General features: G+C 36.7%; 1 protein-coding gene across 1 annotated transcript in view; it reads left to right on the forward strand.

The window, feature by feature from the left end:
- The window catches only part of BICC1 (BicC family RNA binding protein 1), a 111,976-nt gene that overhangs the window by 14,725 nt on the left and 69,962 nt on the right, over positions 1 to 27,289 (forward strand). Inside the window, exon 2 of the mRNA XM_085323661.1 lies at positions 20,551 to 20,597. Coding sequence (XP_085179787.1) covers positions 20,551 to 20,597 — 47 coding nt within the window. The remainder of the gene's footprint in view (positions 1 to 20,550; positions 20,598 to 27,289) is intronic.

The raw sequence follows: 27,289 nt of genomic DNA on the forward strand, positions 1-27,289 counted from the left end.
TACAGGAAGACCTTGATAATGTAAAGTTAATAGTAGGAGACTTTGATGCTTCTCATACATAGGCCTGTGTTTTTGCTGTTGTTTTGGAGTAGGTGTAAGATGCTGCTCTTCTCTGAATTAAGAGTTGTTGTCATGCTTCCCCTTTACCCCCAGTAATAATCACTGTCACCCCCAGGCAGCTGTGCACTTCTTGTTCTGGGCGCACACTTGCGTTTTTAGGAAGATTTTTATGCGCTGAAAACACTTGTGTTTTCTCATGTCCATTGCATCCATACCATGAAAGTGGGAATACTGTCAACCCAGAGAGCTGAGCCTCTGCTCTTCTGCTAGAGGCCGCTCTAATTCCACTTGTCCTTACGTTCTCAAAGCCTTTGTGATTTAAGACTGCTTATAGCATACTGCTTCTAGTTTTCGAGGGGTAGTTCTTACGCAAAAAATATTTCATGCTTGGAAGTGGGGTTTTTAACTATGATACGAGGAAATTATGCAAGTATAACAGTAATTAATCTTCTTTGTCTTCTAGTGCAGTCTTTTGCAGTCTTAAGATACCGTTTATTCTGCTTAAAAACTTACAAAACAAACTTTCCGATATGTTTGATGGAGAAACTGGAGTAGCACCTCCTGACTCGGCTCAATTTTCTGTTTCTGCTTAGTCTTAAAGCTAATCTATTTCAACTGTACAGAGAATGTGTTTTCTGGTTGTGTGTGTGTGTGTTGTCGTCCCCCGCCCCGTTAGCTGTTTGCGTTGTAAGAAGCTGTAGTTCATTGTGGAACATCTTGAAGTCTGTACTATTGTAATGGAAGAAGAATGTTAGGAATCTTTTGTGGATAGTTTATATTTTGCTGTAGTGCTTTGTATATCCTTACTTTGTATGGCTATAAGCAAAGATTGTAATCACTTGTTAAATTTTTAATTCCTTAGTATTTTTTGATCAGAAAGCCTCGTTCTGGTCTTCTCTTCCTGTCCTTGGAGGGTGTGTGTGTGGGAGAATCTGTAGTGTTGGCAATTTTTTAGTGAAGACAGATATTCTAAAATTTCATTTTTTTCAGCTGGTGGCTCATCATGTGTGTGGTTCTTCCCACCCCCCCACCTCGGATGATTTTAGCAGCATTATTCAACGTTATTCTAGGCTTTGCCTAATTCATGTGAATCTGAGAATACCGATGTGGTATTCTCTGGCTCATACCATCTGTCCTGAGCCACTGCGTGTGGATAGGAAGGGTGAAATAAGGGGGGAAGCGTTTGATATATTAAGGATAACAGGGTTAGGTTTAGCTCAGTTGGTTAGAGTGTGGTGCTAATAATGCCAAGGTTGTGGGTTCAATCCCTGTACGGGCCCCTTGTTTGAGGGTTGGACTAGATGATCTCCAGAGGTCTTTTCCAACCTTACCAATTCTATGATGCTGTAACGTATTTATAATTTGAGGGAGGATGTAGATGACGTGCTTAAATCATAAGAGGAAGAAGCATTAGAGGGTAGAGTCAATGTGCAGAAGTTTACAGAAGTGTAAATTTAAATAAGCTTGTGACAAACTTTGTGAGGGCTTGATAAAAGCCAGAGGAGGTAATGGAGGACTTCAAAATTTAGGTTCTTCTGCTGTTGTGAATTTGCCTGCATGGATTGCATTTTCRTGTTAAAAGTTAATGTAGCTTAATCAGAAGAAAGACAGAGTGAGTTATAGTATGTTTGCCTTTTAGCTAAACTATATACTTTTTAAAGGGGATTTTATATTCCTGCTTTACATAATTTATCACTTTCTTGTATTTTCTCTTAATACAGACATTGGCAGATGAGAACATAAAACAAACCTGTTCAGCATTTGTTACTTCAGTCTGATTAAGGACTGGGGAAAGGCTGTTTTGCTGTATTTTCTGCTAACTACTAAGCAGTGCTTAGGAGACACAGCAACTAAATCCAAGCAAATAAGCAGTGGGACTAATTTCTTCTCCATTTTTGTTTGGTTTGGTTTTCAACTGAAATATAAAACTGTGTTCCTTCTGGCTCATGAGTGACAAAGATGCCATTGTATTTTTACTCTCCAACAAAAGTAATGCCTATAGATACGGCTTATCCTTACTTAAGTTGGACATTAAAAGGCTATCTTTTTTGACTGAAGATGACTATTGGTGACTGCTGGAAGCATATAGTTATTTGTCACTGCTGGGTGACTTGTTTCCTTCAGATAAGCCTGAGCCAGTCCATACTTATGTCCAGGAATGCTGATTTTGAGCTACCTCACGCTGCTGTTAAGTAAACTATTTCTTTGCAAGTAGGTGTGCAATTGAAAGGTCCTGGCCTGTTTAAAACCAAAAAGTGCTCCTGAATTAAAAATAGAGTATTTATATAATGTTCTTGTTTTCCCACATTTAAACTACAATTTTGATTATTTTAATTAATAGCTTATGTATTTCATATTGTATAAATCAGATACAACTAGGAATATGTCAGACAAATATTACTCTATAAATAAAGGAGCACTTTTTTTTCTCTCATAATTCTTTGTCATTATTAGTTAGAATTACTTTAAAGAATGATCACTTAAAGTGTTCTTCAACTATGTGTGTTATGCTTCTTTTATAAGGACTTTTGGATAATATGGCTCCTTTTGCTCGGCTTACTTGCTAAGTAAGTTCATGTTTTAGGTTAGTTATTTCTTGATCTGTTTTAAAGTAACTTATCAATACTTACATACCTGCTCAATAAAAGCGTGATTTCCTGTAGATGAGCCTGCTGGTTTAAAAAAAATATATATATATATATATATATATATATATATATATGTATGTATGTATCTTGCTATGGTAAGAGAAAATGTTTGAAACAAGTTCCTCAAAAAGAGTTCATTGATGTTTTGTTTGTCCTGCAACTAGCTGTGGTTGTGCTTTCATTCACTATGAGGTCCTTAAAATAATATTATTCTCTTTCATTATAAAATATACCCTAAAGATGTGGCAGTGAATTTGTTTGTATTTGACATCTAAATATGTCTGTGTATGTTAAGTTATTTTGGTTAGTTATGACTTATACAATAAATGCAAATTGGTAGGTAATGAATAGGGCAACAGGTAAGGTTTTAAAAGTATTCTGGTTTGTATTTTTTTGTTTTTCCCTTTTCTGTTATTGGTTCACTGACATTCCTTCCAAATTAGTGTAATTTCCACGTCGCTAAGAAAGCCAGGCATTTTGGCAAAAGCTTTATGCAGGCATGAAACACATGAACAATATTTATAAAACTGTGGTATTTTGCAAAAAGTACAACATGTTGATGTGATCAAAAGTATTACAAAATGTGTAGTACATTGTGCATAGAAGTTCAATTATGTTTATGGGTAGTAACTTCATTCTGTGCTTTGTGATAAAGAATAATGATTTTTTTTTTTGTCACACTGCTGCTTAAAATCTGCAATTTCAAAGAGCTATAAACCTTATGAGGGTTTTCTTACTAGGTGTCTTACAGGCTGTCGTTGAGTATTTTTTGAGGAGTAAGGTGGTATGCAACATAAGGGGCACTTAATGTGGTACTTGAGCCTCAGTAAGCTTTTTGCGTTCGTACTGAGCATGTATGTATAAACAAAAGAAATGTTAATATAAACTTTAGGGGATTGTTTATGGTGGTAAATATCATGATAGGAAATGCTAAAGGACATGAAATCCCCAGTGTAGACAAAAACTGTGAGCTTATCATTTCATTGCTAACTGCAACACAACTGCATGTTTTGCACTGGTCATTTATTATAAATGTGCCTTGTGATGTGTTAACTTTCTTATATACTTCAGGTTTTGATTAATTTATTATTTCTCATGAATGCAAGTTACTTTATTACTGTGTAAATACTGGAAAAGGAGTTGATATTTGATGTGAAACAGAAGAAAAAATACTCACCTGAACAATTTCTTAAAAAGTATCTGACTAGTGTGGAGCAGAAACAATACAAACTATTCCTAACACAGCATCACATTACATCAGCTGAACTAACATCTCCCTACTTAATATTGTTTTTGTTTGCAAAAATACAGTATTTCTTGAGTTAAAGCTCCCACACAGGAACTGGAGGCAGAAGTAGGCCAAATACTAGTTCCTTACCCTTTATCGTTTGTTTTTCTAGATTTTGGCAGAAATCACACATTCTTTGTTTGAGTTTTTCATTTCCCCACGCTTGACATTTTATATCCTTTAAGTTTGCAAGTCTCATTCCAGTTTATTTTGCCTGAACTTAAAGGTTTTTGATATTGTATCAGCTTTTCTAAGCAAGACTTCTTCCTGAATCTTAAAAATGGAAATGAAGAGCTTTGGTTTCAAAAATGCTCAAGGTTAATAGATAAACAAGTCACATAAGTCAGAATTAGTTRTCTCACCTCAAAACAATTCTTTCTTGTTTAGTCATAGTCATTAGTGAATTTAGCTTAAATACAGTCTTTTAAGTTTGCATTTCCTGCTCTGTATCACAAGTTTGTGTAAATGAGGTACTGTAGTATTTCTCTGGTTTATATATTTTATGTAAACAACAGTTCTAGAAGTAGCTTTATGTTCATAAAAATGTGAATTAGCTAGAGGAGGGGCTAGACTGTGGTCTATTTCCCTTTTAAAGAGCGGGGTAAGCAGGGGCCTTAGGATGTCAGTAACGTATTTTGAGTCTGTTTGTGTAGGCAACATCATTTCAGAACACTGCTCCATTTCCTAGCTATCCTGACTGTTTTTTAAACAACTTGCTTCGTTTAACAGACTTTGAGTAAGAGATTCACTGATTTGCAAATGTTGATTTTCAGATCTTGTTGTACATATTCACAAGAGATGTTGGTTTAGAGTTTTATAGCTAGAGCTGTCTTGCTAGATCCACTTTGACTGCTTAAACCTGTGCATGAATTAGAGGTTTGTTTTCTGAAAACTAAACAGCACAAACTATTTTTTGTTGTTGTTGTTTTGTTTTGTTTTTTCACCTTGCAAATATAACGGTTCCCAAGGTGCTACCAGGGCTTTAGTCTCATGGGAGTGTTCCTGCATTTATGTGCCAGGACATAGCACATGGCAGGGGGAGGCGGGGGGAAATCGGGAAGGTCATCTTGTTTAATAGATCTGACTTCTGAAAAAAATACCTGAGGTGGAGAGGGGGACACTTTGTATTTCAGTGCCTCTGCTGTGCCCCCCATACATCGTTTAGAAACCAAAGAAAATGATGTCAGATGAACCCAGAAGTTGACTTGAGCACAGTTGACTTCTGTATTTAGTGTGTCCCAGAAATTTAAGTTTGGGATTTGATGGTCGAGTTATAAAGTAGGTGATAATCTTTACCCTAGCTTGTTGATATCTTGTATTTGTTCAAATATCGCCATATTTGCATCCTTGAGGGCTGGTGTGTGGTGGGTGTGTGTGTGTTTTCCTGTTGAGATCAGCCTAAATTTGGGAGGAATCACCATGGACATGCCTCCCAGCCTAGAACAGTGCTCTAAGGTGAATGGAGCAGTCAGTACTACTTAATGTTTTTTCTTCTGGTTGACTAAGTTAGTCCTTTCCAGTGACCCTTTACAGTATATGGATTAAGCCCAACTTCCTAATACTAGCATTGTCCTGCATCCATGTGAGATGCATCCTATTCCAAAGCAATCTAAGGAAGCTTGTGGATTTTACAGCACCTAGGAGAGTCAAACTTTGAACTGTAAAGAATTCTCTAGGAAATTGTAATGGCATCAGAGGCTCTGCTGCTTGCTTGTGTGAGCTGAAGTTCTGCCTCTCTTACTTCCACTCTTGAAGTGAGTTTGACAGGATCATTTACATTTTCACAAACTTTATGTAGTAAACTGACCACAGTATGCAGTTGRTAAGATTAATCCTTGTGTCCTGTGCAGAGAATAATATATCTCAATTTTTCTGGAGGTACTGACGAAAAGCGGACTAAAAACAGTTGTTGGGAGAATGTAGTTATCATCCATCTGAAGTTCACAAGGATCTGCTAATATTCTGGAAATGTATTTTCTGGAGGAAGACCTGCTGAGAAAAACATGCCAGTAATAATTAGGCATCTGCCAGTGCTAATGCAGAACTTCTGTGAAGCATCTTTCTGTCTATAATGTGTTCTCTTGCTCTCACTTTAGAGCAAACTTTTTTTTCCCCATGGATGTAGGCATATATGATGTCTCAGTCCAGTACTTTTTATATACATAGTATTGCTTCGATGAACAAGCACATGGGGTTTCCCAAATGGAATAATGTAACTTATGAGATAAAGTTAGTATAGTTTTTCTAATTGGTCTCCTCTATCTGTCTAAAATTTTGAATGCTTTTGTTTGTCTTAACCTAGCTGTCCTTTTTTCTGCTGAACAGTCTACAACACTGAGACTTTATAAATTATGTTTAATAGCTAATACTGTCCAAGACTTTGGATGTAGAATGATTAGAGCAAGTATGGATGTTAGGCTCCCTACTAGATTTGACCACTGCAATATAAAAGAGGCTTGTTGTAAACTGTATCTAGAAATCCGAATTACACAATTTCAGCATTCTTCCTTCACTGTGTGTCTGTGCATGAACACACGCACACATACACGTGTGTGTACACACATTTAATCATTTATTTGGCAGCTGTTTATAGCATGTTTTTTTAATTTGGGAACTGATCATAAGAAAAATTGAAAATGTAGACATATAAACAGCTGTGAAAATAAAACTTCTTCACCTTTACCAGAAAGGTCTAGATATTTTTTTTGTGCTTTGATCTTCTTACCTAAACAATTACTTCATTTCCGTAGTTTTCTTAAAAGCAGAAAGATTTTAATACTGTGAGTAAACTGCAGTTTGGAGAAGTAACTTAATATTGCCATGTTCTTGTGATAACTTGTAAGTTAGATTCTTTGTGTCTCTAATATATGGGAAAATACATGCAAATTAAAGCACATTTTGTGGTGATATATAGCTCTAATTTTGATATATAGATAAATTCCTCTTTTTCCTATATCTTCTCCCTTCCAAGTATTGTTTTGGGTGATCTGTCCCACTCTGTTTTTTTCATACAACTATTCTACAGTCTCTAGTGTGCACAGTATTGTTATTAGTTCTGTGCATTGCAAAATACAGAGCAAAGCTTTCCTTCATGTTCAAAACTAAAATTGATTTTTTTTAAATGAAACATGAATTGATTTTATTCAAATATTGTTAGATATTGCTGAATAACAGCAGTAGCTAACAGTAAGCTGTATTACAACAAAATACTATTTTAAAGCTGTGAACAGTACAAATAGACACAGATAATGCATTGCCATAGGTTGACTTACGTGCAGGCATGACATTTAGCTTCTGTGTTGAAGTTGAGGTTTTCTTTCTTCATTTTTGATTTAATTAACTATGGCAATGCGTTATTTCAGTGCTTATACATGTACTAATTACGGTTTAGTAATATATTTAAATCTACGCAGGATCAGTATCTTAATATCTTACTATTTTCTTGAATTGCTTTTAACATTTGCCCTAAGCTATTTTGTAGTCTATAGCTCAGGTATGCTTTATATAAAAGTATCTTAGTGGGTTCACATTTTTCTGTATGTAAACTTAGACTTCTGTTTTTTTTCTGTGCAGGGGGAGTAAAATGTAAGAGTCTGATTTACTTTAGTAGATACTTAAGGTAATGGTTGTATAAAGCGGACACTGCTCTAGTTGTTGTTTCAGCAGTGATAYACATTATAAATCCAATCTAGAAGAGTCACAGATTTATATTAAGCTGGAAGTCATGTTCTAAATTTTCCAACAGTGCACTTCTAGAAGTGTTCAGCAGTCATGCCTTACTTTCTAGAGACAGAAAATACTATGCCATTATGAAAACTGGAAGTGAATGCGATGGTTAATATTTGGAATATTAATGAAGGCATTTTATGTTTGTTTATGACGTGGAATTTTACAGATTTGTAAAATACTTTCTGATAATTAGTAGAACTTATTTTCTTCATGCTGATTATTTATAGTACAGTCAGTACTGAACACTAAAGCTGAGTACAAAGTATGTTGTAGGCGTCCTTGTTTGTGAAACAAAAAAGACGTGTGAATGGTATCTAGGAAAGAATTTATATCTGAGGTGATCCATTTGTTTTCAAATTGGTTAATGCAAGATAGAAAAGGACAAGCATCCAAAACGCTCTTTAAAAAAATAAAAAATAAAAAAAAAATAAAAAAAAAAGAGGGGGCAGGTTTAGCTCAGTTGGTTAGAGCATGGTGCTGCTAATGCCAAGGCCGTGGGTTCAATCCGTGTATGGGGCTATGCAGAGGGTCGGACTAGATGATCTCCCGAGGTCCCTTCCAACCTTACCATTCTRTGATACTATGATATCAAGCTTCCTACGTATTTGGAATTGAGTGTTTCTTTTCTTCTTTTTAATACGAAGTTTTAGACACACTGTATACATACAGGAACAGGAATTGAGAGATCTTCAAAAGATGCTTAGTCTGCATCCTTGAAAACTCCCCGGGATACTGTGTGTTGGGAGGGGAGGGTGTCACTGTATGGGGGTTGAAATAGGAGAGTGGTATTTTGGGTGGTGTAGGCAGGAAAAGGTAACTATTTCTGTTCTATTCTCTGAATACTCTAGTTACCTCCAGGAAGCTGGTGAGTGTGTGGTTGGTTTGTTTTTAGAAAGAGAAGAGACCTCTCAGTTCCAAATGTTTCTGTCCTTGTCTGAAAGAGATTTTGCAAAATCTCTTTCAGTGTAATGGTTCCAGATAATGCGCAGTGTCTCATTACTCTTTGGAAAGGCTTTTTTCCCTTGTAGCTCAATATGTAACCTGCACTGAAACAGACTTAAACTGGTTTCCTGTATAAAGCTTTGTCTTTGACTTAATCTTGGCTTCTATCCTGTAACTCCACATCTGTGAATGACTCATAATAAGCAGGCCCATCAGAAAAATATTGTGTACATTTTTATCCAAATCTGTAGGGTTTTTGTTTCTAATTTTTTTACAGCCTTTCTACATTCTTCTCTCCTATGTAATGAATCATACAGTATCTGTGCACATACCTGACAAGAAAAGTGGTCGTGCGTTGAGGGAAAGTTGAGCACTAAACAAATGGAAGGAATATCCCTAGTCATCAATCTGCTGAGAGCAGAGCTCTTATATTTGGCAGTTATCCTCAGTCAGCCCCTGGGGCACTTCTCAAATTATTTCTTTCCCCTGTAAACAGCAAGTTCTGTTAAATGGATACTGCAGCTTGGGGGCAGAGTCAGATCCGTCGGTCCCTGGCAGCAGGAGARGTTTTGCCTCTTGAGGTACTCCTTAAGGGTTTCTGTGTCTCTGCTGCATCCAGGGACTCGGGCTGCCCTGCTGCAGAGTACTTAGGAAAATGCCAGGCTTTGCATCTCTTTTTTTCCTGACGACAGTATTTTGACTCAACAGTATGCCTCCTTCCCAGCTGTGTGACAATATGGGAGGCTGCACAATCAGCTSGTGCTCTCCTTTCTGAGGAGCCCATGGTGACTAGGTTCAGGGAAGAGGAAAAGCGCTAGAGCCTAAAAGAGAAGACTTGTCTTCCAGCTTTTTGTTTTCCTCTCACTGAATGTCTTAGGTAGAAAACTGCTGGCTGAACTCAGCATGAGGAGGTGCTTGTTAGCTCTCAGACAAACAGCAAGAAGGCAGTCGGAGCAGAASGAGGGGTGTGAGCTGTGGTAGGCCGAGTGAAAGCGTGGCCGGAACGGATTAACCCCGTTGCATTGTTTTGATCTGCTCCCTTGTGTCGGGGAGTAATCGTGCAGCAATGGAAAACAGGTTGCCTCGGTAAATAGCTTTTCGTTTCTGTGACAAGAACTATTGTATAACAGCTGTATGTCCTGTGGGACATTGGTGAGATTTTTCCTACAGCTATGAGAGCAGCTCTGTTCTAGCTGTCTCCTCCAAAACTACCTCTCTTTGGATCACGGGTCAAAGGAGTTGGTAKTATCTAGGCAGTGTTTCATGTGCGAGAGTGTTCTTGCCTTCTTGTTGACTTCATGTCAGGACTTTGTGCTCCATTTTGTGCCTACACAGTATTTGGAACAAACTAATATAATGTGAAAATTGTTTCTGCCTGGTTTATAATTTCAACAGCAGGGTCCCAAGTTTCCTGGAAGACTGATTTGAAGGGAGGCTCATTGAAAGGAAGGAGGCAATTAACCAACTCTTCAAATAAAATGACCGAAGCCAAACCACCTAATCTTTCCTGTTAACATCTCAGTACAGGTGGTTTTTCTTGGGAGATAAATACTTACAGTAATGGGCCGGCTGGTTTTCTTGTTTCAGAATAATACTCAACATCATCTGTGACTATTGCTGCTCTAGCTGAGATACTGTTTTGAAATCTCCCTTTCCTTTGAGCTCTTATCTCCTTGCATACAGCCCTGTGGCTTGCTACGCTTTCTACATAGGTGGCCTAAAATAATTCTAGCCACTTAAAAAAAACAAAACAAAACAACAACAAAAAAAAACTCTTACAAACATGAAAAGGAGTTTTTGCATTAGCTTTGGACCAATTATGCTTTGAGGAGATTCTCAAGTAACATTTTTTGAAGACATTGGTTCAATTTTTGTTATCTAAGAAATTTCATACAAGTCCTATGCTGTTTCCAGAAGGATGCCCACTGGTTTAATCTCATACAGTTGTTGAAATGAGACCAAATGGAAGATTCTCACATAGCTCTTCAGTATATTCAGCTGTAATGCAGATTTACTCTCTGATCTAGTATGTTAATTTATGCTAACCACCACTCAGATATAGGAATGAACCCTCATAATGACAAATACCATAGTTCAAACATCAATACTTCAGAAGCTTTTTGATGAAAAGTGGGGGGCATACAGTGTCTTTCAAATAAGCTGAAAACTAAAGAGTAAAAAGCCTATGTTTGGACAGCTGAGTATCTCAAGCGGGAAGAAGCTTTGTTTTCAGCCCAGATTTTGATAGTGAGATGAGAAAAGCTTGAACAGGCTACAAGCTCTGGAAATGTTAGCATTAAATTGAAAAAGTTGATAAAAGTTGGGATGAAAGTAGAGGAGAAGTTGAAAATTTCATCTAGAAACATCAGCTGGCACATCTGCTGTAGGCAATGTTAGAATCATCGGATGCCTCTGCAGGCTGATGCAGGAGACTTTCAGGAATATTTCACCCAATATGTTAAAGCACTGAGTAGAATTGACTTGCATACTGTTGGACTAGACTAGCAGTAATTACTGTGCTACATTTCTTTTTGGATTCCCTGATCTTTGATCGCAGTTCTAACATCGCAATCGTAACCAAGCCATTAAGGGAAGATTTTGTTATTAGGATTTCTGTGTGCAAGGGATGAGAAGCAAAGTAATTGTGACAACAGGTGACTTGTTTGTGTGTGTTTGTTTTTTCTGAAGAAGTTAGTTTGAAGCAGTTAATGTAATAGTTTTAATCAGGTAATACAGTGCTAGCAGCTAGTCAGTTTTCTTGGCTTCATTCTTAAAAGGAGCTGGCAAGAACTGAAAAATTCCCTTCATCTTCATTGAAATCTTAAATCTTTGGCCAAGCAGTCTATTATGCTCCACGTCACATAAGGAGGCATTCTGCGGCTGCCTGGAGAAGCTGGTCCCGTGTGCCTTTTAAAGGGGAGGCTTCCAACTGGGAAAGTGGGGTTCCCAGAGCCGCCCCTGCTTCACATTCTGTCTTTAGTCTGTAACTTGCCTATGGAAATAAACAAAAAAACTTTCTCTATGTGGAGACTTGGCAGGCAGCATTTTCTCTAGAGATAAATTTGTTTTACAAATCCAGAAAAATCTGTTGGGATATAGCTTAAATTTACAATTGTTATGTGTTAAATTATTGATTCTGGATGGACTTTTATAGTTGGGCAATTCTAAAAATATTGATGTAGGGAGAAAAGAATTGACAAATAGTAGCCTGTAATGAAATTTGATTCTTTTTTTTCCTGATGTTATTAACCCTCAAATCCATGCAGTCTTTAAAGAAACCAGGAGCCAGTCATCAGGAGTGTTTGTTCAAAATCTATGTCCTATTGGTCTTTATAGCCTATCTGGATAGGGTTGTTGCTGTCGTCATCTTGTGCTGTGTTGGCTTTCAGTATCTCCTAAGACTGGTGGCTTYGTTCCCTGCTGTGGGATGCACAACAGTGGAAGTGAAAGCCTTCTCCTTGGGGATGCAGTTTTGACACTTTTAGGGCTGCATCAAAAGATACAATGTATTCAGCGTATTTATCTAACTTGTCACCCATGAGCAGTGTGCACGTTCCTGTACTTGTCTCCTTGGTATGTCAGATCAAATGCTGTTTGCTAGTGAGTGTTCTCTTATTTTGCCATGAGCTCTTTCTAGTAACATTGAACAGCCTTAAACAAGCAAAAAAAAAACCATATTTAAGTCCACTTTTCTTTTCAGCTAAGATAATTCTGTTGCTAGGTCTTGCCACTTCTTACCATACCATACTGAAAAGTTGTCTGTTCCTTTTCAGGTAATGCTGATACAGATATTCTTGCATTTGTAATTGCAGACAGCTCAACTTATCATACTTTACTTTCTTCCCCCCTCAAACTTTTTAAAGGAAGTGACATAGTTGAAATTATTTTTCTCGCCTGACAATTGAACAGTACTTTTTCTTTCTCTTGGGTTTTTTCATCTTCCTCCTTGCCTCCTTTAAAGTGCTATACCTGTCAAAACAAAACAAACAAACAAAAAACCCCCTAAATATGCTCTTCAAATATCAACTATATTAATTTCTGATTCCAGAATGGGCTGCTTATCTTTTGGTAGTGGAAGCAATCATTTCTTTGAAGAGTTTCCCTTTTCTGTGCATTGTTCTCTTTATTCATCACAAATCATATAGCTGAAGTTTTCTAAACTTTTGTTTTAGGATGTTTTTCATGTTCCAACAGTTTTATTTGTATTATAGTATGCAGGGTGAAAAGTTCTTAAAAAAAAAAAAAAAAAAAATTATGGTGCTGTAACTAAGAATAAGCGTGGACTTGAGGACAATGAAGAATGCAGACTTCTTATGTGTCTGTTTAAATGTGTGCCCAGATGATCTAGGCTTTGATTCAAAAAACCTCATCCATCTAGCAGGTAGGTTGAAAAGAGGCCACAGACATAGGATTTCCAGAGTGGTCATATGTAGGATAGTGAGGATATCCTTATATTTAGAGCCCATTTTTTCCAGAATTAATTATGTTTATCAGAAGTTACAGCACATCTGGCCTTTTTATGAATAACTTAGTAGTTTGTGTATCAAATTCCATCTAACAGAAGGAGATACAGTGGAACCCACCCAAAAATGTCTAGTTTCTTAACAATCTATTTACTGTCATTTTCTGAAYACACGGAAATTCTTCCAATTCTTCTTTGGCTGCTCTGTGAGAGCACGAAGGGTCACGTATAAACTTTGTAAGTTCTATCATGCATGTCTTCATTGTTTTTTAAATTTTTTTTTAATGTCCTTAACCTGTTAATGAAAGATGATATGCCCAATTTTTCACCTTCAGTTCCAGAGTCCATCTGTTGCAGGATACGTATACCATTAGGAAATGTATGTAGTATTGCAGACGTTGTGTAGTTCCCAACCCAGCAAATTTGTCAGCATGCTAGATGCACCGCTATACTTTTGCTAGTTTGTTCAGTTTTTGCCCCTCAATTCCCTCTATCCTTCCTACCGCCTACCTCCCTTTGTCTTTGTGGCTTTACTCTGTCCTGTCTATGCTGAACAGCTTCATAATTTAGAGGGTACTTTAGAAACTGTCTTAGGTTCATACATAAASAGTCTGATTTTCATTCATTGACTCTGGAAAACTTGGGCACATTTATGAAGCTACTTGACTGCTGAGATTGGCATATATCTCAGGCTATTGGATCAAATTTACTCTAATAAAGTTAATGATTTTTTTGTTTTTGTCACTTAGATCAGACTACTATGTGGACTTTCTTCATTTTTTCATAATAGCAAGGTTCTGTCTTTCCATGATAGCAATATTAATTGTGTTAGTGGAAGAGTGTCTATAACTTGAACCAAACTAAGAACAAGTCTCAGAGAATCTAAGGCACTTTCCAGTGAGAGGAATATGTAATTGGTACACTAGTGAAAAATCAATTGGAAAATGGAATTCAAGTTGTTTGTTGTGCAAATGTCTTGTTTATTTAGGCCTTGTTATCTTTTTTTCTTCTTTAGCCAGACTTTCATTTCAGCATAACTTTTTTTTTTTCCCTATGTAACTTCATATTCTTTAAGCTAAAATCTGGGAGACTAGCTTTAGAATTGCAGGAAAAATGTCAGATTTTGTTTTGTTTGGATTTCAGCAAATGCAACTTAAGGTCTTTTTTTTTTTTATAAACGTGTGCTTTTTTTTTTTTTTTTTTTTCCTAAAGGTTTATTTTAAGTAATTTAGCTAAACTCTGTAGCCTGTGGGTTGGAATTCTTTATCTTTGCTTGATATGAGCAAGCTTTCAAAGTATGTATGGGTTATGGTCTGACTTCTGTGCATATACAAACCTAATCTTTGTCAGTTGGTTTCTGGCCTAGGCTGTTTAATGAAAAATGTTATTTTAAATGTGATAAACAGCTTGGTAACTTCTGAAAAATATCACTGTTTTTACTCTTAATAACTATTTCTGAAAAATATCACCATGTAGTTAGCACCTTTTTGTGGTAGTTTCAGAAAAGATCAAATCTCTGAGGACATCCGAAGATCAAAAATGAGGGCAGACTCAAGTGTCATGAAATCATTCTCATCCAGTAGATAGGAAAAAGTGAAAGATAGCTCATTATTTATCTTATTTTATGCTTGCATGAAATGCCATAAAGTTGAATTATCTTACTGAAATTCAAATGATATCTAGTTACATTATCTCCTCTCTGGAAGAGTTATTTGATGGAAGGAATAATTCTGTGTTTCTGTGAAGCTGGAATGTTAAGAGCAGAACATGTTACATTCTGTATAAACATAGTCTTTTAACACAGATGAAGGAAGAAGTTCTTGATACTAGTCAACTTAAAAGCAAGTTCATAAATGTATATTACATTTTCAATAACAATTTCCAGAATTTGGAAGATAAGGCGCAAAACTGATGTGTGATCAACAAAAAAACATCACAATAATTCATTTGAAGAAGGCTGACTTTGTGTACCTTGGGCTCAGTTCCTTTAAAACATGGCCTATATTATAACAATGTTTTCATAATTAAAATAACATAAAGTAAAATTTTGCTTTTTTGTGTGTGAACTTGCAACAAATTACAATTGAGCTTTTTTTATACTTTGGTGATTAAGTAGACAAGACGTGTGTACTTCATGGGTACCATAATGGTTAACACCTGTTTCAACTCTTTTATATTTGTATTGGACAGAACCTTGGCAATCCAATATATCTTGAAAATCAAAAACTTGATATTAAATATTTCATGGTATGGAAGAAATTATAATAAACAGAGTATAGCTTAAAATACAAAATGCTTACCATGCACATTTACATAGTCTTTTTTCCATACTTCTGAAACCGATGTTAGGATTTTGTGTAAAAATAATCTTACTTTTTCTTGTGAAAGTCAACTGAATGATTTAGTACCATAAAATAAATCCTGTTTCTAAGATGATGGCATTTCCCGAGTAGCAGAGGTTGGCAGAGATGAACAGGTTGTTGTTCGGTGCCTTGTATTAATTACCATTTGGTTTGATCTGGCTTCTATCAAGTCTGCTTTGGGGACAAGAGCCTTTGGCAGAAGGGTGAAGTGCTCGTCTGTGGCTAGTAACCAGGCCAGAATTTCAGAGCTCATTTGGAAATACTGTCGAAGCACTGATGCTTTCGTGTTTCTCATCAGAAACACTGCTTGCATATCAGTTGTCATTATACATATTGAAATGACTTCAAGCAGGATTTCCATTGACAGGTAGCATTTTTGCTGTAAGATGCACTCTTAGAAAATTAAGTGCTCTTTTTCTACTTGGGTCATATTTGTGGCACCAGATGTGCCAGATAGAGGAGCCTGTGGGTCTGGAGAAGACATGGAAGAACTCCTCCATCTGGTGGCCCCTTCTCAAGGCATTGGATGTATGAACACCTACAGCTGGTGCATGCAGGTCTGGTAAAAGCTGCTTTTTCTGTTGAATTTGAAGCAAGCTCTGGTACCTGACTTGGCTGTGCAAAARGTTGTGCTGTCCCAGGAAGAACAAGGTGGACATGAGCACCAAAGGCTTTTTCTTTTCATGGCTAAAAGTGTTTTTCTAAAATAAGTCTGTCTGCCATAAATAGCTTGTTGGGCTTGTCGTTTTAAAGCATTCTTGTTGTAACTGGGAATAACGGTGGTTTTAGCAACCTGCATTGATGGGAAGCAAACCCCAGAAATGTGGGGGGGGTTGTGTTTTTTATTTTTTTCTCCTATTCATTATTTGAAATGGAATTTAGCAAGCTGTTAAATAACTGAACTGGACTTGTGGACATATTTCCTAGGTTAGGACTGTTGTTAATTTAAAAATAAAAAGTGCTAGGCATTCACTTAATTTTCTGTGTTATTTGTTACTAATGTACTGTTTTGAAGGCATTACTTCTATTTACAAAGTTGGAAAAGCAAAACTTTGTTTATTATAGTATGAAACTTTATCTCAAGATTAATAATCAGATGGATTACATGGTGCATTCTAGCCTATGGAAGGCATATAGATTTATTTGGAGAGAATTAAAAAAGAATCATTTTCTGTGTTCCACTCCCACCTATCCCATGCTCCCAAAGCCTTGTTGTCTTGGCTTGAAAATTCTATATGAGAATTCCAAATTTTGCTTTTCRAAGTGAAGTTGGTTTCATAACAACACTTTTACTACTATTAGTAGGATTACTAAAATAATCTACCAAAATACATCCCTCAGAGGTAAATTCGAAAAGCTTTTCAAAATAATATTTCAAAAATGAGACTTATTTTGAGAGTTGGGGTTAATACTCTTGATTTCTTCAGAAAGAGGTTGAGCTTAGGATGCAGGGACCTAGGAAACAGTGATGGTGTGTTTTCCTAAGCTGTAGACACAAATTAACACTTGCTTTTTTCTCAGTTTATTTGATTGAGGTAAACCTCAATGACTTACTGAATTTTGCAGCTCTTTGTAGTGAGCAGTCAAATGGTTTTGACTTTTAATGACTTTGTGTAAATTTCATAATTTCTGGAATGCTTTTCTTAATTCTTTCCCTACAAAAGATGGAATTTTTGTGGTGTATGAAGGGGGGGAAAAAAAACCTTTAGCCTTTCAATTAGTAAATAAAGGGATATCTTTTTCCTTGTGTTTGGCAACACTTACTGTTTTCAGAAGCGACTGATTTGGAGAGGAAAAAGATTTCAAAATAATTCCAGGTTAATAATGAATTTCACATACGTGCTAAACCTTACATATATGGAGCAAAACATAGGTTTAAAAATTGCAAATACAGGTAGCATCCCAGACTTCATAAACTACTGATGAAATAGATAATTATTGTTAATTGTAACTTGTCCTCATAGAAATAAGCAGTAACTTTTAGAAGCTAAATTAAATAAGATAGTTATCCAGCATCATTGATGCAAAGAGCTCTCTAAAGAGGAAGGAGGAAGGGTAAAAGGAGGAAATAGCTGGAAAAATACTAATCTAACAGGAAATCCAGCACTTCATGAAGATTATCTTGCTTTGGTTTCTAACTTTTTTTTTTTWATAGTGTGTAGGGGGTCCTTTTTCTTTATTAGTGAAATACATCGTTCTAACTCAGTACTTTGAGCCACAATTCTGAGTGTTTGTCTTTGTTCATAGTTATTACTGTCTCTGTTACACACTATCACCTTAATATGCAACAAGTATTTGGTATGAAAAATTATTTTAAATCATTTAACAACTGAAAAACGTACTGAGTATTAACTAAAGATCTTTCTAAAGTGCCATGTGCTCCAACTTCATTATTCTGTGTTTTTTGGGGGCTTTTCTTTTCTTGTGAACCCAATTTAAAATTCCTTTCCTTTCTTCCTTTTTCCATACTTGTTGATCTCTTTTGTGTCTGTATAGTATTTCATGGGCTATGCCRTAAGTCAGGTCACCAGAATGATGCAAATTAAAAATAAACTACAATAAAAATCCTGGAATTTGCTATGTTAGCATTCTATTTAAATACCCTGCAGAACATATCTGCTACTGTCTAATCCATCTCTCATGTGTATTCAGTTTAGAGATCATATATTTGTAGCTGGAATGAAATCTGGCCATTCTTAAAACTACAGCTTAGCCTTTTAATCARTTGTATTCTTTTTTTGAAGTTTATCTTCTGTACTTTGATTAAAAGCATGTTGGTCATATGCTTCACTTTAAATACAGTGGGTTGTTACTCATTTCCCTAATGCATTTCATACTATTCCTAAGCTAATGAAAAACTTGTAAGGATGTACATTGATGAAATGGCTGCCATCAGAAATGAAGTCAGTGTTTAGTCGTCTGTCTTGCTAGTATCTGTGGCTTGTACATCTGAAAAACTTCTTGAATCTTTTCTGATCACTTTCTTTGCTTCCAGACAACCTTGTTTTTGGTTCACTCTTCTGTTATAGGCATTTGCAAGTTTTGAAGGTGATGACAATGTTGTGTTACACTCAAATTTGTGAACYAGTGGACTCAGAAATTGCTCCTACAGCAAGACAATTGCTTGGTAGACTTCATTCAGCACCTTCATTTTAACCATATTTGAGTTAAATAATATGAACCTCTGAATTGTATTAAACAAGACTGAAGTGTACAGTTTATCTGTGATACTTAAATGTTGCTATTGGTGTTCTGGGAGAAGCTCATCTTTCATACATTTTTACATTTTTATTGTAGTGGCATTGCTCCCTCTGGGGTAGAAGGAKTAGTCTCGCTTAATGCGGAAGGAGACCCTTTGGAAGGCATACCTCTAGGTTGTGTTGTCTTGGTCATGTTCATTTGCTTAGGTTGACTGCATTRGGTGAGTTAATGTCGATACGACTTTGGACTTGTTCAGGTAATTTGAAGAGCAAGGGGAGGACTAAGCTGCAAACAAAGAGTTTTGAAGCTGTGATAGTGGGACAAACTAGAGGTTTAGTTTGTGCTTGAGAAATACAGAGCCACAATGACAGCGAGTTTGTTGCTTCAATAGCCTGGCACAATTTGGGAAACTTTCTGCATTTGGAGCTCCATATGGAGGCAGCTTTTTCTGGGAAAAGGAAGTTATCCTTTTTGTGATTAGCTTTGGTTCTGGACTTGGTTAGTAGGTCTCAAGTTGCAACACACACAAGCTGCAACATATGCAAACGGTTGTGTGTTTCTATTTAGTTAACCTAAATGATCACACTTGTACAATTAGGGATTTAAATACACAGAGGAGAGAATCCAAGACCTAGCAGAGGTCCTGATCTTGACATCAGTGATTTATATGGTCTCTTTTCAGAAGTTTACAAGCCTTGTTCTGAAATGGGTTGGTGTTTGTTTCCTCTGATTTTACTGTCTTCCAACTGAAAAGTGCTCTCAAGGTTGTACACTTTTTGCAGCCTCCACATATTTAGGTTAGTTAATACTCGCTCTTCCTAATGTCAGCTGTGCCTTATGTTAAATCTGGATGTCCCCGCTGTGTGGTCAAGACAGCCCTGAYGTGCAGGGGTACCCGCAGGTGCTGGCACATGCACATGTGGTGATGCCCCTTTTCCCTGATAYGGTCTTTCAGATGCAGCGTTTTGATTCACAGACCTCACAATTTTCATCTTTTGGCCTTCAGTTTGGTGGGTTAAGCAGGTCAAGATCTTCTCTTTGTGACCAGTTCTTACTTGTCCGCAGCTGCCTAGCTGTGCCAGTAGCCATGTCTAGTGCCACTCTTTGCTTGAATTCTTTTTTCTCGAGTATGATTCTTTAGTGTTCAGCAACGCGACCATACGTCTGGTTTGCACGATGGCACCGTAGCTAGCAGCAGYACCTAGGGCTGCATTTGCTGCTGCATTGAATGTTGTCGCTCGTAATCACTGTCTGGCTGAAGAGTGCAGAAAGTCACTAAATGACAAATGAAAAAGGAATGTTTGAGTACTAATACATACTTAGATTTTGTGATGTTTTCTCAGTTGAGCCCAGGAGTGAGTATTGCATGAAGTTTTTATATTTAACCTTGATATATTAAAAAAAAAAAAAAGTAGGATAGAGGAAAAACTTTAACATCATTCTGGCTAAGCACAATGGTGTGAGTGTTTTTTTCCCMCTCTAATTTTTAATCTTGGTATAGCAAATCCTGTGCACTTTTAGCTTTTTTCTAAGCATCCTATTGGTACAATTAACTGGCGAAGTGTACAATGTGAATAATTCATTAGACTTAAACTATCATATTTACTTTGGAACTAAAATATAGATACCTCTACTGGGCAAATATAGGCATCCATCTGGGCCCAAACTTCAGTAAATGACTACAAAAGGCTGTTCTAAGTATTTGCCATTTTTTTCAAAGTTTGAAATGCTTACTACATGGGAAAAACAATACTTGGAGTTATAATTTTAGTGGCATGGCTTCACTGATTATGTAAAAAACTTGTAAGTTTTCTCTAATGTACTCTGTAACCAGATATTGCCTTTCTTTTTTGACAGCTGCTGCTGAGGGCAAAGGGAAAAGTGGGGAAGACTTTTTTCAGAAGGTAAGAAAGGTACTTTAATTCTATAATGGCAGTGATATAGAGGAAAAATTATCCCTGTTATTCATTCATGAGGTCAACTAATTAAGCTTAATATKGGATAGTTTCCACTATATTGATCAGATATTTCTATTTGTTCTTGTCATTTAACATATCTACTAACCATCAGCTGTGCATAGGATGTGATACCAAATATATTCTTTGGTGTATTTTACTCTCATTTGCACAAGCAATATAATTATTCTTTACCTTAAAWCCTCAAAATATGCCTTATAAAAGTCATCTTGATTAATAGAAGAGAGTTTGCCTAAACGATGATGTGAGCTGATCTTAAAGTTTTTATGTGTCTATGGATAAACACTGCATCCTGCTATGAGTTTAATATAGTGGGGTTTTGGTTTTGTTTGTTTTTTTGTCAAAATATTGACATGAAATGTATTGTGGTATTATTGAAAGCATAAACATTTGGACAAGAAATGCAGAGTCCTTATAAGAAGGAGATGCATGGTCCACACTGATTCAATAAAATTTGTGGTTAGACAGCTATAGAGTCACGGAAGGGCTGGAAAAAATAGTTCTGCAGCAACTAAACTACAAAGAGAAACATGGTCAAGAGTAATGACTATGAAATTACTTYTGCAAAGCAGCATATTTTTTCAAGAATAATGCATAAAATGTTGTTTGTGTTACATTAATGAAAATCTACATACATTATGCAAATAAAAATGAAGAACTGTTTTGTCTTCCTGTATGATAGAGAAAACAATGTCAATCTTCATGCTGTATAATGAAAGGCCTTGAAACTCTTTTTGTTTGGGGCTGTTAGACAAGCAGTTTTGACATATTTTGCATGTTTTGGTTGTTTTTATAATGGAAGTGATATTACAAAAAAGTTTCTTTTTAGATGTTGAAGAATACTTTATCCGGTAGGAGCAAGCTTGTCAGATGCTTTGATCGAGGCTAGTGAGGAGGGGTGTGTATACTGTCAAACTGTCTTTTTGAGAAAGGAAAGTTAAGCTTTAATGTCAGAGTAAAGTACATACTGTTATTTTACAATACAGCATTTTCTCACACCAGAATAAAACAGGTTTTAAGTYTTGAAGCTAAATGCAAAATACTTCCTGTCTGTGTGGTTGAGTGGATTRTGTATTTAGTATGTATAATTATTGTATTTACTATAAATGGAATGTATATTACAGCAGTTATGTAGTGATTGGTATTATAGCAAAAAAAGAGTTTAATAGGAAATAGAAGTTTAAAAGGGAAATGAAGTGTGCTGAAACACTGAAGTATGTGAATAAGAGTTGTCTACTTAACCGTAGTGGGTGTGTATCGTCTGCCTATACTGACATAAGGTCATATATCTGCATAATTACTGCATAGGTATGATGTGGATGATGTGACAGGTTAAAGCTGCTTCACTTTGGCTARTGTTCTTTATATTGTCAAATCAACTCAGTAGCTTATTTTTAGGTGACTACAGTTTCTGTGTACATATACACCATACTACAGCTAATAAAAACAGATGGAAACTATCTTCTTTGCGAGTTTTCTCTTCTGTTCAAAAAAAAAATCTTTGGACAGTTGCTCATAGCTTACTCACTGTCTCTGTCTGCGCAGTTTCCTTTAATCAGAGTTRTGCTTTTTCCTTTCTCATGTGAAGTGAACAAAGCAGAGTTTCTGGAGGTATAGTGAGGAATCCTTCCGTGTATTCTCAGGTTGTGTAGTGAGGAGGAGGATTTGTGACATTAGAAATGCATTGCAGACCAAGGTGCCAGGACCAGGACTTGGTATGAATTTGAAGCTACACGCTACAGGCATTTTAAAAAGTCTTTGGAATGAGGCTTTCTCAGGGCTGTGTTGGCACAGACTTGTGTGTCAAAAGGTGAGGGGAGGCGCATCATTTCAGAGCGGCAAGGAGAGCTGAGGGTGTGTTTTGCAGTGTGGTGCATGTGATGCTTTCTGACCAACTCTGCTCTTAGACAACGTGCTGAAGTTAGTGTGGGCTGGAAGCGGGGTGCAATGTGGAAGGCTTTCTCATATAAATGCTGAAATGACAGAAATGAGGCAGAGATTCAAGAAGGYAATCTTGTACGTCAGGAGATGCACTGAAGAGGAGGAGAGAAGCCAGTTGTGGAGGGAGCGAGACRGGGCTGATGGCTTGCTGATGGCCTCGCAGGTAGCTGCTGGGCGTTGGGCCAGGGAGGGCAGCACTGCTCAGGGCAGCAGCTCCACCGCGGCRGCGCAGGACTTGCTCCTGTGCTCGTGAACASGGCTTCCAGACAGGGACAGCCTGGGGCGGTGACGCTATATGGTATGCTCTAATGGAGCAATTGTGTTTTTAAAGAATGAATTCTTTTAAGTTAGCGTGAGGTTTCTGCTGCTAAGAGCTCTTTTATACTGGCCTGCAAACATGAGTTAGCAGTACTGTTTTCTGTCATTACCAAGCAGAACATCGGTAGATGTGAACTGCTCTGTTCACTGTAACTTCTAACTTTTGAGAGTTAATAACAGTTTTAAATGCATTATTTCACAGAGCAGCTATTGCTAGTGGAATTGCRGAATAAGCCACTGTCCTTCAGTCAGTTCTTGGCTGCAGTGGGCAAAGTAAGCTACCACTTCCACACTGCCATGGGGGAAAGAATCAAGTGATGAAGTGCCTCTTCCTCTTTCCCTGAATTAAATATAAGAAAGTGAAAAATACATTGCCTGTTCTTCTGTAGTGTCACTTAAAAAAAAAAAAAAAAAAAAAAAAAAAAAAGTGAGAACTTGAGCATGCTTTCTTCTATTATTTTGGTAGTACTGCTTCTTCTCTATCTACCCTCCAGAAAAACCCTAACATAGTCTAACATGGATCTTTCACAACAATTGGAAGGTAGCAATATTTTAACAAGAAATAGGTATATAATGTGATGACTTTTTTGCAGACCTCAGTGATCTGCAGGTCAGTGGCATGAATTAAATAAGCATGAATWGCTTTGCTCTGTTGTGTTACGTACCATCTTATGTAAAAAATCTGTATGGACCTTGCTGTATATATTATTGTCCTAATTTATTCCATCAGAGTAATATGAAATTATTGCTTGTTCTTGATCCAAAGCCCGTTTTTGGTTGATGGTGGAGTTTTTCCATTGAGTTCTGYAACATTTGGATCATGCCTCATAGGCAAGCAAAGCCCTTTCCAGACAAAGCCTAGATGTTGTTCCAAGAAACATATAATTTATGTAGCACTATAGATACGCAGGGCGCTTTTACATGAATGTAAGGAGGTGATGGGGTCGCTGCCCTGAAGAGTTTATAACCCAAAGCAGATGAGGGTTGGTTATGTGGACAGAGGGGAAATAAATGCATCATTTCCATTTGCTTTGAGCTCTTGCCTCATCTATCTTTTCTTCTTCTTTAATTTTTTTTTAACCCTTGCAAATCTTGGTGCTARTGATTACCTTGCCTTTTGAGACTTCTTACCTTAATCATGAGACTGCTGCATGGGGAGATAGGTGGAACTGCGTGTTGAAAAGATGGAGTGGTGCGCACTCCAAGTGCCTKACTCGAAGTCAGATGTAAACTGTTCATTTCAATATAGGCTAGTATGTATGTGTGTTAGTCATGTGGTTTGGGGAGTATTTCTGAATGAATTYCTCTTTTTTCCTGGCTTTCAAGAGTTTGATTTTGGAGAATTTGACTTTGTGGAATGCCACAACATACTATCAGATAACTGTAACTTTGTGCTTAGGGGATTTATTGTTTCTGAATGTTCAAGTTAWTTTTCCACACCTGCCCCCCAAGTATTTTTTAGACAGTTGTGGATATTTAGAATTTTTAAGCTATCATTAGATTTAGGTARAATGTGTGTTTAAGCACTTATGCTTCTGTCTTCACTGTGGGCTCTGTTATTCAGTAAAGGAAATATAATCATGCCCAGAAGTGTTGGGAATGTGAAGATGCAAATGGAAAAACGTTAGACATATGTACCCAGATCTCGTCTGTTAATTTTGTCTCCTTCGTGTAAAGGAGGACTAGGGTTCTCTTCTCCTTTTTCTTCCTGGCATTCTAAGTAACATTTCACCAGTAGCTTCTTATTTCRTTATATGAATAGTGCTTTAAAAACAGTATTTGGTGGAACCATCTGTTCTCTGTTTTTCCAATATAGAGGTTGGAAAAAAACAGTAGACCTAACAGATGGGGGGGAAGTGTTTGCAGTTATTTAAATAAGTAAACAATAGTTATATCTCACTGAATCTTTTGCCTTTCTGTAAATTTCCTTTTCTATATGCAATAGTTTTTAATGAATGTACATTACATTTTATTTGTTTGAGGATCAGCAGTGAAAGTGGGAAGGAAGGTCTGTTTGCAACATCYTGTATTTTCATTCACATAGAACTTTTTTTCAAAGTATTTATTGGGGTGACGTGAGGCAAACCTTGTAACTCTTCAAAAACTGTATGAATTACATTGATACAATATTTTTATGTACATAAACTCGTTTTGTACGTATAACTTTATATGTTGATACAAATCCAGACTTAACCAAATGAGGTTAATGTGTTTTGTTCACAGTAGGTCAGGCTGAAAGTTGGTCTGTCTTCTGTTCTCTCTAAACATGAAACATGTAGGTAAAGCTGCAAATGTGAATGGCTYAGTGCACTTTTAGGCATAAATATTAATCATTGACCTGAGACTAAGATGTCTCAGGCTGATTGTAATCCCTGTTCAGTAGTAACTTTTGAAGGGCTTTCCATGTATCTTCATCCATGACTTCTCAAATTGAGTAACTGTAATTATTGTTTCCCAAGGCTATATTATCCTTTCTGATGACAGCAGCTCAGCTACTGACTTCCAGTGCTATCTGTTTTGCTGCATGAACATGATGGGTTCATGCTTGTTTATACTTTATTGTGGGTTTTGTATCAAATTCAACGAGAGGAGCAGTTTGTGAACTGCAGAAACTGGTTCTACACCTTCCACTTTCCTGCATAGAGATGAGTAAATGCCTGGCATTAAAATAAACTCTTGATGTAGAGTTATGTTCATAGTATATGACAAGGATATATAAAGCCCATATATTTCCAGCATTTGTTTTAAACACCCCACTGTGCTAGTCAGTGATGAGAATGTGAGCATGAGCTTCTGATTTGCATCTAGCTTCCTGTTCATGGAAAGAAAAGGAAACTACTTAGAGATGCTGATATGGGTTAGAGTTGAAAGAACGTCAGTAGTAGTCAACACTGAGAAATTGTGAGATCAAGACTTTTGTCTCGCTTCTAGCAAAAACCACACCCAGAGGAAGGAAGGAGACTATTTAGATTGGATTAGTGTCTCTGAAAACGTAAATTGAGAATGCTCACTTAGTTTTGCTTAGTTCAGTCACAGCCAAGTGGTGGGAAGACTTCATTCTTGTGGAGAACTGCACTTACCATATTTCTAGTGTAGCAATCATTGTGGGAATACAGTAATTACAAGGGTCTCTTTAAATCATCTTTAAAATATTTTAGTTTTTGATATAATGGAGACCATTTTGAGAGTTTCTGTGATATGAAAGCTGTCAAAGCTCTCAAACCTGCTCCCTGACGTGCTCACCACGTGTGGAAGTCCTAGAATGGTGACTCTCTGCTGTGGTTGCKGGGAGTAAGTCCCTTGGCCAGAAACAAACAGTGGGGATTTAGCTCTCTTTAGTGAGTGAATGACTTACTACTTCACAGCTTGGACCTCGTACTGAATTCTGAATGAATCATACAGTTTTATTTGATGGGGAAGTCTCATTTTATGCCATCCCACTGCTATACTTAATATTATCTGTAAGATCTTTTGCATTTTACAGCAATAGTTAGAGAAGAAATAATTTGTCATAGCAGTGTTAGTTGCAGTGGTTAATCCCTTTCACTCTGAAAGCAAAATACTCTCTTAAAATAGAAAGATTGGTCCTCAAATGCTTGTACTCTTTCCTCCCTCTGAAGGAAAATGGGGAAAGAGGAGGTGAATATGGGAATGTTACAAATTGATAACATACACTGGGTTCCTCATTCAGGAGATGGCCTGTTTTGCTTTTTCTGCTTAGAGTAATGAGTTAGCTGGGTATCAGTTTCTAACAGGCTCCAGTGTTAAGTAACTTTGTTCTCAGATAAAATTTCCCTGTTTTTATACTACTTGCCTAGAATTCACTTGTGCTGTACACAGGTACATTTATAGCTACCATTTTTTGCATGCTCTTAGATAATCCTTTCACACTTGGACCATACCTTCAATCATTTATTTACAATAAAAACATTATCTGTAACTACTGGTTTATTAATACTACCATTCAGGGCTAACAAAACATTAAAATCAAGTAAAGGAAGGGCTTTAACATTTTGCTAAAGGACTGGATGTTTAATCTTTAGTTTTCTCCTTAATTTCATTTGCTGCAATTACAAACTAGGTACAAAGTTCTGATTTTTACTCTGGGTTCACTTAGTGCATCTTTTAGATGCAGCAACAATACTGCAGTATTTGCATGCTTAAAGAGCACCTCTGTTTTAAGAATGTTCTTTCCCAGTGTGTATCAGGTAAAATGAAATTTTAAAAAGATAAAAAAAAAAATGTGTTCTTGCATGTATTCTTGCACCTTTTGCCTTTGTCTCTGCACTAAAAATATCCTAATGGAAAGTGAATGACATAAATTCCAAAACCATATCCATGTAGGTAATTTTCCTCAGTTC

This window comes from Rhea americana, unplaced genomic scaffold, assembly GCF_003343005.1.
Source record: "Rhea americana isolate MKP2758 unplaced genomic scaffold, rheAme1 scaffold_86, whole genome shotgun sequence".
NCBI classification, from domain to species: Eukaryota; Metazoa; Chordata; class Aves; order Rheiformes; family Rheidae; genus Rhea; species Rhea americana.